Below are 16,969 nucleotides of genomic sequence, written 5' to 3'. Positions count from 1 at the left end.
ATGTGTTGATGAAGCTTCATGAAACAGTGTCATTATCTTCAGAGTCCACTAGATGGTAGTGATGTGTTGATGAAGCTTCATGAAACAGTGTCATTATCTTCAGAGTCCACTAGATGGTAGTGATGTGTTGATGAAGCTTCATGAAACAGTGTCATTATCTTCAGAGTCCACTAGATGGTAGTGATGTGTTGATGAAGCTTCATGAAACAGTGTCATTATCTTCAGAGTCCACTAGATGGTAGTGATGTGTTGATGAAGCTTCATGAAAGAGTGTCATTATCTTCAGAGTCCACTAGATGGTAGTGATGTGTTGATGAAGCTTCATGAAACAGTGTCGTTATCTTCAGAGTCCACTAGATGGTAGTGATGTGTTGATGAAGCTTCATGAAACAGTGTCGTTATCTTCAGAGTCCACTAGATGGTAGTGATGTGTTGATGAAGCTTCATGAAACAGTGTCATTATCTTCAGAGTCCACTAGATGGTAGTGATGTGTTGATGAAGCTTCATGAAACAGTGTCATTATCTTCAGAGTCCACTAGATGGTAGTGATGTGTTGATGAAGCTTCATGAAACAGCGACTAGCTTAGTTATAGCAACTCCAGCATGAAGGTTGACGTGTGTCTTTATTATTCAATCTCGGGAAAAAAATACAATAAAAATATATATATTTTAAAAATAAGTGCTTTTTCACTAACTACAATAGAAAGAAATGAAGCCACTAAGATACAAACATAACTGTAACAGAGCCAAACACACAGAACAATGATTTAATTCAAATAAAAGTGTTTGATTTAACAACATTTTTTTTTTTTTTTTTTTTTTAACAAAGCTACTTTTTTTTTTGATTGAAGCAACGTTGTGTTTGGAATAATAATAATAATGAAAACATATGATATGAAACATGTGTTAATAGTAACAGTTTGTATTTTATCACCAAAAAGAGAAAATAAATCACGTCTTGACTAAGATAAGATAAGATAAGATACAACTTCATATGAGTCGTCGCAGCAGTTTACAGAAAAGATTAAGTCAAACAATGATGAAATTTAAATAAAATTAACATAGTTCTATAAAAAAAAAATATATATATATATCGTTCAGTAGTACAAAGTAGTTATGTCTAATGACTCGCTTCAAAAACAGAGTCTTTGTAAGGGCCAGAAAGCCTCAGCTTTACATGTTAGCAGGTGAAACTGAGAGACAGACTTTAATAGTAATTTAATAAAATGCATTTTTTTATTTTGGAAAAACATAAGATTCAAGGGATTAGTTTTAATAATGAAAATAAGGTGAAAGAATTGCTTATATTTTAGAAGAAAATAATGGTTTATCTTCAAAAATGTTTTGCACAAACTTGAGCTTTTGATGTTGAAAAGGTTTGATGAACAACAGGAAGTGGTTACGTTGACTGTTGTCCCCGCAGGAAGCTGCACGGTGGACGGCGTCCTCCCCGTGGTCAGGAAAGGCTGCGACAACCGTCCCTTCTGTTTCGTCTACGCCGACATGAAGGAAGACCCGTGTCCCACCGTCTCCAAGTACATGGAGGTGGTCTACAGCTGCGAACAGAAGGGTGACGAGACCACGACTCTCACCGGACCAGGTCTTCAACTGACCCTCGGCTCTGATCCTAGTGTGTCTCCACGGGCTCGGCCTGGAGGATCGAAACGTCTCCGACGCTCAGTTCTCGGCGTCTTCGTCCAGCGGACAGAACTCTGCCAGCAAAGCTCGTCTGAATGGAAACTCCTGCTGGATCTCGTCTGGACCAGGTCTGTGTCTCTGATCCTGGACTAGGATGACGGGGATCAGTGACAGAATATTGAACCTTCAATCAAACATGTTGTTTTTTTAAAACATTTATTTAAAATTATTATTTCATTTAATATTTATCGTATTTAAAGGCTACGTTTGTTTTTATTGGATAATTAACTTAAAATATTTTAAAATATTGTTACATGTAGAACAATTATTTTAGAAAGTTAAACATCAAAGAATTAAAAGCGAAGAGAAAAAAAAAAGTCAAACTATACGTGTAAAAATATGTATATATTTTAGAAAATATTATTTTTTAAATTAAATTGTTGAAAAAAATTAAGAATACAAATATATGAAAAATATTCTGACTTTAAAATATAGAAATTATTGAATTCAATAATTAAATAACAACAAAAACTACATTTTTATATATAAATAAAATATTCAATTAAAACAAATAAAACATTTTCATAAATGAATAAAAATATTTAATAAAAAAAATTAAAACATTTTAATATATAAATGAAATATTCAATAAAAACAAATAAAACATTTTCATATATAAGTAAAATAATTAAATAAAAACAAATAAAATATTTTTATAAATAAAATAGTAAATAAAAACAAATAAATCATTTTCATATATAAATAAAATGTTCAATAAAAACAAATGAAACATTTTTATATATAAATAAAATAAAACAATAAAAACAAATAAAACATTTTTATAAATAAAGAAAATATTCAATAAAAACAAATAAAACATTTTTATAAATAAAGAAAATATTCAATAAAAACAAATAAAACATTTCCATATATAAATAAAATAATTAAAAAAAAAAAAACATTTTCATAAATAAAGAAAATATTCAATAAAAACAAATAAAACATTTTCATATATAATTAAAATATTCAATAAAAAACAATAAAACATTTTCATATATAAATAAAATAATTCAATAAAAACAAATAAAACATTTTTTAAATTAATAAAATATTCAATAAAAGCAAAACGTTTTCATAACTAAATAAAATATTCAATAAAAACAAATTCAACCTGTCAATATAAATATTATTGAATTTACTTGTTCATAAAAATACATAGTTTCAATAAAGAAATGTCAACATTATAAAATGATATGTCTCTCCTGCAGCCACGTCCAGCTGGATCCAGGTGGACTTGGGCGAGAACAGGAAGGTGACCGGGCTGGTGGTCCAGGGCTGCCCTCAGGTGGACAACTGGGTCACCAAGTTCAAGCTCCAGCACAGCATCGACGGACACACGTGGACCGACTACACGGCTGACGGGACGGTGAGCTCGTGGTTCTGGTCCCAAAAAAAAACCCTTAAACGAGTCTCACCAGAACGTGTGTCGGCCCAGTTCTTCCCAGGCTCGGTGGACCGGAACACTCCGGAGACGCAGCTGCTGGGAACCCCAGTGTCGGCGCAGCACGTCCGCATCTTCCCTCTGGAGGTCAACGGTCAGGGCGGGCTGCGCCTCGAGGTCCTGGGATGTTCTCCGGGCTGTGAGTGGACCAGAGGTTCTGATCCGGGAGGAACCGTTTAAATGTCAACACGTGTTCTGACCCGCAGACGCCGTCACGTGTGGCCACAGACCCAACTTGAACTTCGACACCGACCGGATCACGTCAGTTTCAACGTCTCACTTTTCAATCTTTTTTTTCCAAAGTCTCAGAACCTTTTGTTTGCACAGAGTCCACTGTCCGGCCCGATGTGCCAACCAGGCCTACTCTGTGTTCGGAACCGACGTGTATCGAGGGGTACGTGAGGTTCAGCTGTCGACAGAGAATCATACACTTAAATATCAACAATCTTTTAATTTGTTTTAATGTATTTATGTTTTCCCTTTCAAATATTTTTATATCATATGTTTATTGTTTATAATATAATTCAATAGAATGTGTATAAAATCAACACATTTTTAAAATGTATTATTGACATGCAAAGATTTGCTTCGTTTTTTTTAATGTGTTGCAATTAAACCTCAGAAGTCATTAAGTCCTCCGCAGCTAAAGGACAGATTACTGAGGACGAGAGGATACAGTGACTCCAGCAGCTTTAAAAGCTGATTTTTGGACATATTTTGGTTTGAAAACAAACGAAAGAAGTTCCGACTTCGTCAAGAGTCATGTGGTCTGTAAATACTACAACACCAGAGTCAAGTACTGGACAATACTACACATATATACTTGTTACTACACTATCACAACACCAGAGTCAAGTACTGGACAATACTACACATATATACTTGTTACTACAGTATCACAACACCAGAGTCAAGTACGCGACAATACTACACATATATACTTGTTACTACATTATCACAACACCAGAGTCAAGTACTGGACAATACTACACATATATACTTGTTACTACACTATCACAACACCAGAGTCAAGTACTGGACAATACTACACATACAGTATATACTTGTTACTACACTATCACAACACCAGAGTCAAGTACTCAACAATTCTACACATATATACTTGTTACTACACTATCACAACACCAGAGTCAAGTACTGGACAATACTACACATATATACTTGTTACTACACTATCACTATATACTGTATTGTGATATGTATCCGATCACCAGATTCTTGCCAATACACATGTTTAAATAGACACTGCTCTATGTATTTAAATATATTATATAAAACTGCAGTCTGGAACATCAAAGACAAATCTTAATTGTTTTTGATCAATTGGATGATTTATTTTAACACCAAATAAACTTCAACAAAACCACCAAACTTAGTTGGATACACTAAATACCGAACGGTGAACTCCCATGATGCCTTTCTGCACACTGATCTATTTACTGACGGCTGATTTGTCGCTACAATACTGTATTAGAATTCTATGTCTATATCCTGATCAACAGCTGTGATTGGTTGGCTGGGCGGCAAAGCATAAAGGGAGCTGTCCAGGTCACCGTTACTGAGAGGGTTGTTGAGAGGAATGAGACCTTAAATGAAATTTAAATAAATAAATATTGATAATTCAAACAAATGTCAATACAGATTGTGTTCATTGTGTGGATGTTGTGCGTCACCAGGACTCCAACATCTGTGCGTCCGCCCTCCACGCCGGAGTCATCCTGAACGAGAACGGAGGAGACTGCACTCTGCTGAAGGAGCCGGGTCAGGACTTCTACGCCGGCTCCACCAGGAACGGCATCACGTCCAGACAGTAGGGTTCTTTTTTTTTTTTAACGTACCCATTAGCTGCTCCGACCAACATTCCTTTCTGCAGATACGACGGATCCTACTCGGTGTCGTACACGTTTGCTGACGGAGGTGAGACATGGAAGTACATTTGAACTGATTTAAAGTATCACATCTTTATGTGCAAACAAAGGGGAAAAATCGAAACTATTCAAATGTTCCACCAGAGCTCAGGTGTCCTGGTCCGGACTGGTACGAGTTCGGCGAGTTCTGCTACAAACCCTTCCAGGAGAAGCAGACGTGGCACGAGGCCCGGGCGAGCTGCCGGGCCCTCGGAGCAGAACTCACCTCCATTCGCTCCATGGCCGAGCAGAACTGGCTGGAGAGCTACTTGTACTTGGGTGAGAGACTCCAACTTCACCTGTGTTTCCTCCGGAATAACTGCACGATTATAGGTTTAAAAGGTTTTTTTCCTTTTTAACAAAAGAAACAACTTCAAAACGTACTTTTAACTTCAACAGAGTACGTAAGTTAGTAAGTTACAGAGAGTGTTTACATTAAAAACAACAACCTTCATCCAGGAAATCACTTATTTTTTCAGTTCAATAAAAAACAAAAGTTTTGTTTACTTTAATAAATAAAAAACAACTTCAAAACTTTTTTTCACTTCAATTCCAAAAAACAGCCTCAAGTCTCCTTTCAGTTTAATTAAGAAACGACAAACAACTTTTTCTTTTTTTTTTGCTTCAGTCAAAAAAAGAACTTTAAAACTTGTTTTCACTTCAGTCAGAAAAGCTAAACATTTGAAAATGTAAGTATTTTTAAAGGAGCAACAGGTTAGGATTGAATAACTGAATTGATATTCCCCAAAATACACCCAAACACAATTAAATATTATTCAGTTTGGAGAAAAAAAATGTAGCAAAACAGTTTTTTTCAAATCAACAATAATTCTTTGCATTCAGTAACTTTTTTTTTAAATTGAAAATGTTTTTGTTTTGCATTTTTTACCCTAAACCTAAACTTGTTTGATTGAAAATATAAAATATATTTTTTATTGAAAGTAGTTACAAGTAGTCCACTAGATGGTAGTGATGTGTTAATGAAGCTTCATGAAAGAGTGTCATTATCTTCAGAGTCCACTAGATGGTAGTGATGTGTTAATGAAGCTTCATGAAAGAGTGTCATTATCTTCAGAGTCCACTAGATGGTAGTGATGTGTCGATGAAGCTTCATGAAACAGTGTCATTATCTTCAGAGTCCACTAGATGGTAGTGATGTGTTAATGAAGCTTCATGAAAGAGTGTCATTATCTTCAGAGTCCACTAGATGGTAGTGATGTGTTAATGAAGCTTCATGAAAGAGTGTCATTATCTTCAGAGTCCACTAGATGGTAGTGATGTGTCGATGAAGCTTCATGAAACAGTGTCATTATCTTCAGAGTCCACTAGATGGTAGTGATGTGTTAATGAAGCTTCATGAAAGAGTGTCATTATCTTCAGAGTCCACTAGATGGTAGTGATGTGTTAATGAAGCTTCATGAAAGAGTGTCATTATCTTCAGAGTCCACTAGATGGTAGTGATGTGTCGATGAAGCTTCATGAAACAGTGTCATTATCTTCAGAGTCCACTAGATGGTAGTGATGTGTTAATGAAGCTTCATGAAAGAGTGTCATTATCTTCAGAGTCCACTAGATGGTAGTGATGTGTCGATGAAGCTTCATGAAACAGTGTCATTATCTTCAGAGTCCACTAGATGGTAGTGATGTGTTAATGAAGCTTCATGAAAGAGTGTCATTATCTTCAGAGTCCACTAGATGGTAGTGATGTGTTGATGAAGCTTCATGAAACAGTGTCATTATCTTCAGAGTCCACTAGATGGTAGTGATGTGTTAATGAAGCTTCATGAAACAGTGTCATTATCTTCAGAGTCCACTAGATGGTAGTGATGTGTTGATGAAGCTTCATGAAACAGTGTCATTATCTTCAGAGTCCACTAGATGGTAGTGATGTGTTGATGAAGCTTCATGAAACAGTGTCATTATCTTCAGAGTCCACTAGATGGTAGTGATGTGTTGATGAAGCTTCACGAAACAGTGTCATTATCTTCAGAGTCCACTAGATGGTAGTGATGTGTTGATGAAGCTTCATGAAACAGTGTCATTATCTTCAGAGTCCACTAGATGGTAGTGATGTGTTGATGAAGCTTCACGAAACAGTGTCATTATCTTCAGAGTCGACTAGATGGTAGTGATGTGTTGATGAAGCTTCAAGAAACAGTGTCATTATCTTCAGAGTGCACTAGATGGTAGTGATGTGTTGATGAAGCTTCAAGAAACAGTGTCATTATCTTCAGAGTCCACTAGATGGTAGTGATGTGTTGATGAAGCTTCAAGAAACAGTGTCATTATCTTCAGAGTGCACTAGATGGTAGTGATGTGTCGATGAAGTTTCATGAAACAGTGCAGAGACGCCATCTAGTGGACTCTGAAGATAATGCTTCATGAACGATGAAGATCTAGATGAAACCTCTGATCCACATCTTCATGTCTCTCAGCCTCCAGCGACGTCTGGACCGGCCTCAACGACCTGGTGGTCTCGGGCTTCTACACCTGGTCGGACGAGCACCTGGTCACCTTCACCTACTGGGCCCCCGGGGAGCCCAACAACCACGAAGGCTTCAGCGAGGACTGCGTGGAGATGCTGCACCAGGTGAGTCTCGCGCAGGTGTTCGGGAAGCGAAGCTCACCCTGGTGTCGCTGCAGACCGGACGCTGGAACGACGTGTCCTGCACCGAACTCAACACCTACATCTGCAAGATGCCGCGAGGACACTTCGCGCCGCCTTCGGTCAGACCCACCGTCTACGGGTGTCCACAGGTGAGACTCGCGGTCCTGGTGTGTGTGTCTGTAACACACACACACACTCAAGGCCTGTCAATCATCTTATGTGACCGACCACATACAAATAATGACTAGTGAAGATGCTGGAGATATTGAGGAACATTTGTTTGCGCTTTAGTCAAAAATATAAGAAGCTTTAATCAAAAAAAAAAAGTTGCCTCAATTAAAAAATAATTAAATTAAGAACAAAGGACATTTTTTCTTTATCTTTTTTCTTTTATTCAAATCATCGTTTTTGTGTTTGGGCAGAACTTATGTTTCTTAATGTTTAATCCCCAAAAAGTACATTAATAATACAAGAAAAATACTTTTTATCTTTAATTTTTTATTGAACTGAAAAAATGGTTTTAAAGTCGTTTTTTAATTAAAGTGAAAAAAAGACAAATATAAGACAAACACAGCAGCAACAAGAAAGTGAAGAAAAAGCACAATCAAAAATGTCTTGAGATGTTTCTTGAAGGAGTCAGTAGATCATCAACCACAGATGTTTCTTGAAGGAGTCAGTAGATCATCAACCACAGATGTTTCTTGAAGGAGTCAGTAGATCATCAAACACAGATGTTTCTTGAAGGAGTCAGTAGATCATCAAACACAGATGTTTCTTGAAGGAGTCAGTAGATCATCAAACACAGATGTTTCTTGAAGGAGTCAGTAGATCATCAAACACAGATGTTTCTTGAAGGAGTCAGTAGATCATCAAACACAGATGTTTCTTGAAGGAGTCAGTAGATCATCAATCACAGATGTTTCTTGAAGGAGTCAGTAGATCATCAAACACAGATGTTTCTTGAAGGAGTCAGTAGATCATCAAACACAGATGTTTCTTGAAGGAGTCAGTAGATCATCAAACACAGATGTTTCTTGAAGGAGTCAGTAGATCATCAAACACTGATGTTTCTTGAAGGAGTCAGTAGATCATCAATCACAGATGTTTCTTGAAGGAGTCAGTAGATCATCAAACACAGATGTTTCTTGAAGGAGTCAGTAGATCATCAAACACAGATGTTTCTTGAAGGAGTCAGTAGATCATCAAACACAGATGTTTCTTGAAGGAGTCAGTAGATCATCAAACACTGATGTTTCTTGAAGGACTCAGTAGATCATCAAACACAGATGTTTCTTGAAGGAGTCAGTAGATCATCAAACACAGAGATGGTTCCAAAGCTTAGGAGCAACAGTCTGGAAGGATTTCTCTCCTCTGGTCCTGAAGTTCAGGAACCATCAGTAGATTCTGATCCACAGACCTCAGAGCCCGAGGTGGGGTGTAAGTCTGGATCAGATCACTGATGGAAGGTCTGACCATGAATAGATATGAAAGTAAGAACCAGAATTTTAAAATGATCCTGAAAGAAACTGGCAGCCAGTGAAGAGTTTGAAGGAGAAATGTGAGTTCTTCTACTAGAGCAGGTCAGAGTTTTGTATGAACAAAGAGACTCATCTTCCAGTTGGAGACGGTTCTAAATATTCATTTTGTTGGACTGATGATGGTGTGATACCTTCTCTAACCACTGGTGTGTTCAGGGCTGGGATGCCTACGGTTACTCCTGCTACTGGATGGAAGAGACGACCCGGAGCTGGTCAGACGCTCAAGACTTCTGCAAAGAGATGGACGGATTCCTGCTGCACATCGGAGACGTGTGAGTTTCTATTGTCTCTACTGTCTCTACTGTCTCTACCCTCTCTATTGTCTCTACTGTCTCTACCGTCTCTATTGTCTCTACCCTCTATACTGTCTCTACTGTCTCTTCTGTCTCTAATGTCTCTACCCTCTCTACTGTCTTTACTGTCTTTACTGTCTCTTCTGTCTCTACTGCCTCTACCCTCTCTTCTGTCTCTACTGTCTCTTCTGTCTCTAATGTCTCTACTGTCTCTACCCTCTCTACTGTCTTTACTGTCTTTACTGTCTCTTCTGTCTCTAATGTCTCTACCCTCTCTACTGTCTCTACCTTCTTTACTGTCTCTTCTGTCTCTACTGCCTCTACCCTCTCTTCTGTCTCTACTGTCTCTACTGTCTCTTCTGTCTCTAATGTCTCTACTGTCTCTACCCTCTCTACTGTCTTTACTGTCTTTACTGTCTCTTCTGTCTCTACTGCCTCTACCCTCTCCTCTGTCTCTACTGTCTCTACTGTCTCTACCCTCTCCTCTGTCTCTACTGTCTCTACTGTCTCTACCCTCTCCTCTGTCTCTTCCGTCTCTACTGCCTCTACCCTCTCCTCTGTCTCTACTGTCTCTACTGTCTCTTCTGTCTCTAATGTCTCTAATGTCTCTACCCTCTCTACTGTCTTTACTGTCTTTACTGTCTCTACCCTCTCTTCTGTCTCTACTGTCTCTACTGTCTCTTCTGTCTCTACTGTCTCTACCCTCTCTACTGTCTTTACTGTCTTTACTGTCTCTTCTGTCTCTACTGCCTCTACCCTCTCTTCTGTCTCTACTGTCTCTTCTGTCTCTAATGTCTCTACCCTCTCTTCTGTCTCTACTGTCTCTTCTGTCTCTAATGTCTCTACTGTCTCTACCCTCTCTTCTGTCTCTACTGTCTCTAATGTCTCTACCCTCTCTACTGTCTTTACTGTCTTTACTGTCTCTACCCTCTCTTCTGTCTCTACTGTCTCTTCTGTCTCTAATGTCTCTACTGTCTCTACCCTCTCTACTGTCTTTACTGTCTTTACTGTCTTTACTGTCTCTTCTGTCTCTACTGCCTCTACCCTCTCTTCTGTCTCTACTGTCTCTACTGTCTCTACTGTCTTTACTGTCTCTTCTTTCTCTTCTGTCTTTACTGTCTCTACTGTCTCTACTGTCTTTACTGTCTTTACTGTCTTTACTGTCTCTTCTGTCTCTACTGCCTCTACCCTCTCTTCTGTCTCCACTGTCTCTACTGTCTTTACTGTCTCTACTGTCTCTACTGTCTCTTCTTTCTCTTCTGTCTTTACTGTCTCTACTGTCTCTACTGTGATGAACTCGCTGAATTTAACTTGCTTTTAAATTACATTTATATTCATGTCATCCGGGTTTATTTAAGGTTTTCTGTCTTTTTTACATTTAAAAATATTTTACTGCATTATAACTTTAGTTTGATTTTTCAGTTTGAACATTTTTTACTGTATTTATGTCAGTATATCAGATCGATAAGAAAATGTAATGGTTTCTAACTTGAAACTTTAAATTATTTTATTGAAATGTTGTTTATTAATTTATTATTATTTCATTAAGTGTTACATTTTTATGTCATTTATAAATAAATTCAATCATATCTGTGTTGGAGGTTATGATCGAATTCAATGATTCAAAAATGGTTAAATGCTTAAAACTACATTTCAATAAAACATTAAAACTTCCTCCTCTGCTCACACCGTAGTATTAAAGAACCTTAAAATGCAGTTTTCATTTTCTACAGTAACACAAAATGATGTTTCTGTTTTTAAGATGAAATTCTGATTTATAAATTGCAGTTTTTACACGACAAGATTTTAGAAATATATTATCATATTTTTATACATTTTTCTTCGATGCTCTTTTATGTGTAAACCAGGTCGAATAATGAACGGAGCTTGAAATCAAAGATTGTTAGATTTATAACGACCAGAACGTAACGTTTCAAAAATTCCTTTGTCCGATTTTCTCATCATTAATACTGGATTTAATTAGTATGTATTATAAATTTGTATTATTTATTTTTGTACTTAATTTACTTGTTTACATTTTCACTTAATTATTTTATAATATATATATTTTTTGTATTTACTTCATTCATTTCATTTTTTTTAAATATCCACACATTACAGTCCAACATGTTCCAGTCTTAAGAGCAGCCGTCTGGTCTCTCTATCCTCTCGCCTCCCAAGAGTTGGCTTTCCACACTCCCTCCCTCCCAGTGAACTCATCTCTGTAGCTGTGGTTTTGCTGGTCGTCATGGCGACACAGTTCTTCCCCCGTGACTCCACCTTGTCCGCAGCTACGAACAGGCCCACTTCACGGTGGCGCTGACCGGGAAGACGGGTCTGTGGTGGATCGGCCTGAGGGCGGCCGGGACCGGCGGCGGCGTGGACTACCTCTGGGCGGACGGTTCCCCGCTGACCTTCACCCACTGGGACAGGAACCAGCCGGGTCTGTGGACCAGCAGCAGGGACGAGGGTTCCGGGTCCTAACGTTTTCGGTTCCGTTTCGTAGATAACGGTGACGGGACGTGCGTCGCCATGACGACGGGTCAGGTGGGAGGCTTCTGGGACGACAAGCAGTGCTCGGAGAAGTTCGCCTTCGTGTGCGAGCGACGCCGACCCGACATCAGTCCGCCCACCAAGGCGCCCACGCCGCCTCCGGCCCAGGGCTGCGCCAACGCCTGGACCTCCAAGCCGCACTTCAGGAACTGCTACAGGGTGAGAAGAAACATCTAGAACCATGGTTCTCATCCTGGTTCTGTCCCACATGGACTTGTGTTGAGGCTCCGACTTCAACTCGTTATTTACTTTGACATTCAAATCATGTTATTTTTATCACATTTACTTTATGGTTTATATTTCAATTAATGTTGTTTAAAAACTAAGTGTCAATCAAATAAATTAATTTTTAAATTTACAATTAACATGAAAATATCCACGACCTTTGTTCATTTTTGTGTTGCAATTAAACCTCCTGGCCCACTGGATGGTAGTGCTCATCATGTCCTTTCATGTCGTGTCTGCTGAGGACCAGAGGATACGGTGACTCCAGCAGCTTTTAAAGCTGATGTTTGGACATAGCTTCATAGTATTACTTGGCATAGCTTCGTAGTATTACTTGGCATAGCTTCGTAGTATTACTTGGCATTGCTTAGTAGTATTACTTTGCATAGCTTCGTAGTATTAATTGGCATAGCTTAGTAGTATTACTTGGCATAGCTTAGAAGTATTACTTGGCATAGTTAAGTAGTATTACTTGGCATAGCTTAGTAGTATAACTTTGCATAGCTTAGTACTATTACTTGGCATAGCTTAGTACTATTATTTGGCTTAGCTTAGTAGTATTACTTGGCATAGTTTAAGAAGTATTACTTGGCATAGTTAAGTAGTATTACTTGGCATAGCTTAGTAGTATAACTTGGCATAGTTTAGTAGTATTACTTTTCATAGCTTAGTACTATTACTTGGCATAGCTTAGTACTATTATTTGGCTTAGCTTAGTAGTATTACTTGGCATAGCTTAAGAAGTATTACTTGGCATAGTTAAGTAGTATTACTTGGCATAGCTTAGTAGTATAGCTTGGCATAGTTTAGTAGTATTACTTTTCATAGCTTAGTACTATTACTTGGCATAGCTTAGTACTATTATTTGGCATAGCTTAGAAGTATTACTTGGCATAGTTAAGAAGTATTACTTGGCATAGTTTAGTAGTATTACTTTGCATAGCTTAGTACTATTACGTGGCATAGCTTAGTAGTAGTTTTTGTTTTTGTGTTGCACTTACACTTCTGGCCACTAGACGGCAGCAGTCATTACGTTCTCCCGGCGATGACTGAGGACGAGAGGATACAGTGACTCGAGCTGCTTTTAAAGCTGATGTGTGTTGGTGTCGTCGTGGCGAACCTTAGATTGACGCACAGCTTGTGTGCAGCTCTTCCACAAGGTGGACTGGTCCGCGAGGAAGAGCTGGTCCGCGGCTCTGGAGGACTGCGTGTCCCGAGGCGCCGACCTGGTGAGCATCCACATGCAGGAGGAGGAGGAGTTCCTGGCCACCTACACCAAAGGCGGCAACTCGTGGATCGGACTCCAGAGCAACGCCATCCAAGGAGGTGTGTCTTCGATCGACTCCCCCCCCCCTCTCCCCAGACCCCTGACCTGAACCCGCCCCCCCTCAGGTTACTCCTGGAGCGACGGCACGCCGGTCTCTCACACCAACTGGGGTCCCGGCGAGCCCAACAACCACGAGGGCCGCGAGCAGTGCGTGGAGATGATGAGCAGCGCCAACGGGACCTTCTCCTGGTGGAACGACCTGAACTGCGACGCGCACCAGGACTGGATCTGTATGATCGCCAAAGGGAAGACCCCGGTGCTGCCCCCCGTACCACCGTCGCCCATCCCAGGTACGTCCCGCAACAGACCCCCTCGCCCTCCCCCACCCGGGGTCACGCTCATGAGCCTCGTCTGGACCCGCAGTCCCCGAGTGCGGCTCCAACCCCGGCTGGAGGAAGTACAACAACATCTGCTACTACTACAACGACACGGACGTGGTGGACTTCCACACCGCCATGGTGCGCTGCTACCAGGAGAAGGCCCGCCTGGTGTCCATCCTGAGCCAGGACGAGCAGGCCTACGTCAACAGCATGGTGGGCACGGGGCAGGTCTCTGCCGCCTGGATCGGTCTGAGGATGTTCGGGGTCGCAGGAGGAGAGTACAAGTACGTGTTTGCTCTTTCGACCAAACCTTGATGTAGGATCTGAAGATTATTGAAGTATTAGCAAAGTGCTGAGTCAGTGATAATAGACATGTCATATTACTAATATTAATATTACCGTAATCTTCAGACTTAATGGCACAGTTAAAATCATTTAATTTTCTAAGAATCAACCATTACTCTCAGTCTCTGTAGTATTACTCCAGGTGACTCTAGTAGTACTCCAGGAAACTCTGTAGTATTACTCCAGGAAACTCTGTAGTATTACTCCACGAGGCTCTGTAGTATTACTTCAGGAGTCTCTGTACTATTACTCCATGATACTTTGTAGTATTACTCCAGTAGACTCTGTAGTACTACTCGAGGAGACTGTAGTATTACTCCACGACACTCTGTAGTATTACTCCAAAAGACTCTGTAGTATTACTCCATGACACTTTGTAGTATTACTCCAGTAGACTCTGTAGTACTTCTCTAGGAGACTCTGTAGTATTACACCACGACACTCTGTAGTATTACTCCATGACACTTTGTAGTATTACTCCAGTAGACTCTGTAGTACTTATCTAGGAGACTCTGTAGTATTACTCAACGACACTCTGTAGTATTACTCCAAAAGACTCTGTAGTATTACTTCAGGAGTCTCTGTACTATTACTCCATGATACTTTGTAGTATTACTCCAGTAGACTCTGTAGTACTACTCGAGGAGACTGTAGTATTACTCCACGACACTCTGTAGTATTACTCCAAAAGACTCTGTAGTATTACTCCATGACACTTTGTAGTATTACTCCAGTAGACTCTGTAGTACTTCTCTAGGAGACTCTGTAGTATTACTCCACGACAATCTGTAGTATTACTCCATGACACTTTGTAGTATTACTCCAGTAGACCCTGTAGTACTTATGTAGGAGACTCTGTAGTATTACTCCAAAAGACTCTGTAGTATTACTTCAGGAGACTCTGTACTATTACTCCATGACACTTTGTAGTATTTCTCCAGTAGACTATGTAGTACTACTCCACGACACTCTGGAGTAATACCCTGCTATAGAGTCTCCTGTAGTACTACTCTCATAATGAAACGAGACAAAACTCTGTTAAAATATAGATTTTCTAAAATGTATTTTGAAATGATAGGTATTACACTGTCATGTACATCAATAAAGTTCTACCTAACCTAACATGTAAACGAACAGGTGGGTGGATCACTCTCCTCTGACCTACACTCACTGGGCCGCTGGTGAACCCAACAATGCCAACGGCGAGGAACAGTGTGTTCAGATGAACAGACACCAAGGTACCTGTTCCTGAGGTCCTGAGGTCCTGCTTTAGAACCTCAGGACTCACGTCTGACCCTCAGGTGGATGGAACGACGCCAACTGCGGTCGCGCCGGCGCCGGTTACGTCTGCAAGAAGTACCACGGAGACGATCACACGCCGCCGCCGCCCACACAGCCCTGGGAGGGGAACTGTCCTGCAGGTACTGTGTCGCCAGGACCCTCTGAGAGTTCATCTGTGAGCTGCAGTTTAACCTCTAGACACTAGATGGCAGCAGCCATTACATCCTCCGTAGTTAAAGGAACAATGAGATCCCGGCGATGACTGAGGACGAGAGGATACAGTGACTCCAGCAGCTTTTAAAGCTGATGTTTGGACATATTTTGGTTTGAAAACAAATGAAAGCAGTTACGACTTCGTCAAGAGTCATGTGGTCTGTAAATACTACAACACCAGAGTCAAGTACTGGACAATACTACACATATATACTTGTTACTACACTATCACAACACCAGAGTCAAGTACTGGACAATACTACACATATATAATTGTTACTACACTATCACAACACCAGAGTCAAGTACTGGACAATACTACACATAAATACTTGTTACTACACTATCACAACACCAGAGTCAAGTACTCGACAATACTACACATATATCCTTGTTACTACACTATCACAACACCAGAGTCAAGTACTGGACAATACTACACATATATACTTGTTACTACACTATCACAACACCAGAGTCAAGTACTGGACAATACTACACATATATACTTGTTACTACACTATCACAACACCAGAGTCAAGTACTCGACAATACTACATATATATCCTTGTTACTACACTATCACAACACCAGAGTCAAGTACTGGACAATACTACACATATATACTTGTTACTACACTATCACAACACCAGAGTCAAGTACTGGACAATACTACACATAAATACTTGTTACTACAGTATCACTATGCATCGTATCAACAGGTTCTTAACATCCTACCTCTAACGCCTGTTGCTCCTCCAGGATGGCTGCGGTTCAACAACAAGTGCTTCATGTTCAAGGGGAAGAAGAACGAGCTCAAGGCCAACTGGTCTCACGCTCGCAGCTGGTGTCAGGACCAGGGAGCAGATCTCGCCGTCATCGACTCTCTATACGAGAACGGTAGCGTCGTCAGCGTCTGAGCTCACGTCCGAGTCTCTCATGGACGCTCCTCCTCTTCTAGACTTCGTGTCCAGCTACCTGAGGGACCTGGAGCTGCCCACGTGGATCGGGTTGTCCGACCTGCTGGTGGAGAACCAGTACGCCTGGAGCGACGGAGTCAGTCCAGTCCTCTACACCAACTGGAACCAGAACGAGCCCAACAACGCCGGAGGAACGGTAAACATACTTATAACTTATGGTGTTTTTATACCTCTGTTAGTGACCAGGTTTGATTTATACATGAAGTACACCAGCTTTT

General features: G+C 40.1%; 1 protein-coding gene across 1 annotated transcript in view; it reads left to right on the top strand.

Moving 5' to 3' along the window:
• The window catches only part of LOC148079158 (uncharacterized), a 33,415-nt gene that overhangs the window by 13,396 nt on the left and 3,050 nt on the right, over window positions 1-16,969 (top strand). Inside the window, exons 21-41 of the mRNA XM_087790615.1 lie at window positions 1,425-1,571; window positions 1,633-1,767; window positions 2,908-3,065; window positions 3,135-3,279; window positions 3,347-3,401; window positions 3,468-3,534; window positions 4,838-4,971; window positions 5,035-5,078; window positions 5,174-5,347; window positions 7,504-7,658; window positions 7,712-7,825; window positions 9,371-9,486; window positions 11,799-11,950; window positions 12,014-12,219; window positions 13,434-13,611; window positions 13,678-13,902; window positions 13,976-14,216; window positions 15,415-15,515; window positions 15,579-15,698; window positions 16,534-16,671; window positions 16,733-16,887. Coding sequence (XP_087646741.1) covers window positions 1,425-1,571; window positions 1,633-1,767; window positions 2,908-3,065; window positions 3,135-3,279; window positions 3,347-3,401; window positions 3,468-3,534; window positions 4,838-4,971; window positions 5,035-5,078; window positions 5,174-5,347; window positions 7,504-7,658; window positions 7,712-7,825; window positions 9,371-9,486; window positions 11,799-11,950; window positions 12,014-12,219; window positions 13,434-13,611; window positions 13,678-13,902; window positions 13,976-14,216; window positions 15,415-15,515; window positions 15,579-15,698; window positions 16,534-16,671; window positions 16,733-16,887 — 2,960 coding nt within the window. The remainder of the gene's footprint in view (window positions 1-1,424; window positions 1,572-1,632; window positions 1,768-2,907; window positions 3,066-3,134; window positions 3,280-3,346; window positions 3,402-3,467; window positions 3,535-4,837; window positions 4,972-5,034; window positions 5,079-5,173; window positions 5,348-7,503; window positions 7,659-7,711; window positions 7,826-9,370; window positions 9,487-11,798; window positions 11,951-12,013; window positions 12,220-13,433; window positions 13,612-13,677; window positions 13,903-13,975; window positions 14,217-15,414; window positions 15,516-15,578; window positions 15,699-16,533; window positions 16,672-16,732; window positions 16,888-16,969) is intronic.

This window comes from Callionymus lyra, chromosome 5 (assembly GCF_982586985.1).
Source record: "Callionymus lyra chromosome 5, fCalLyr1.hap1.1, whole genome shotgun sequence".
Lineage (NCBI taxonomy): Eukaryota > Metazoa > Chordata > Actinopteri > Syngnathiformes > Callionymidae > Callionymus > Callionymus lyra.
The sequence above is the reverse complement of the archived record's forward strand: the minus strand, read 5'-3'. Positions and strand labels throughout refer to the sequence as shown.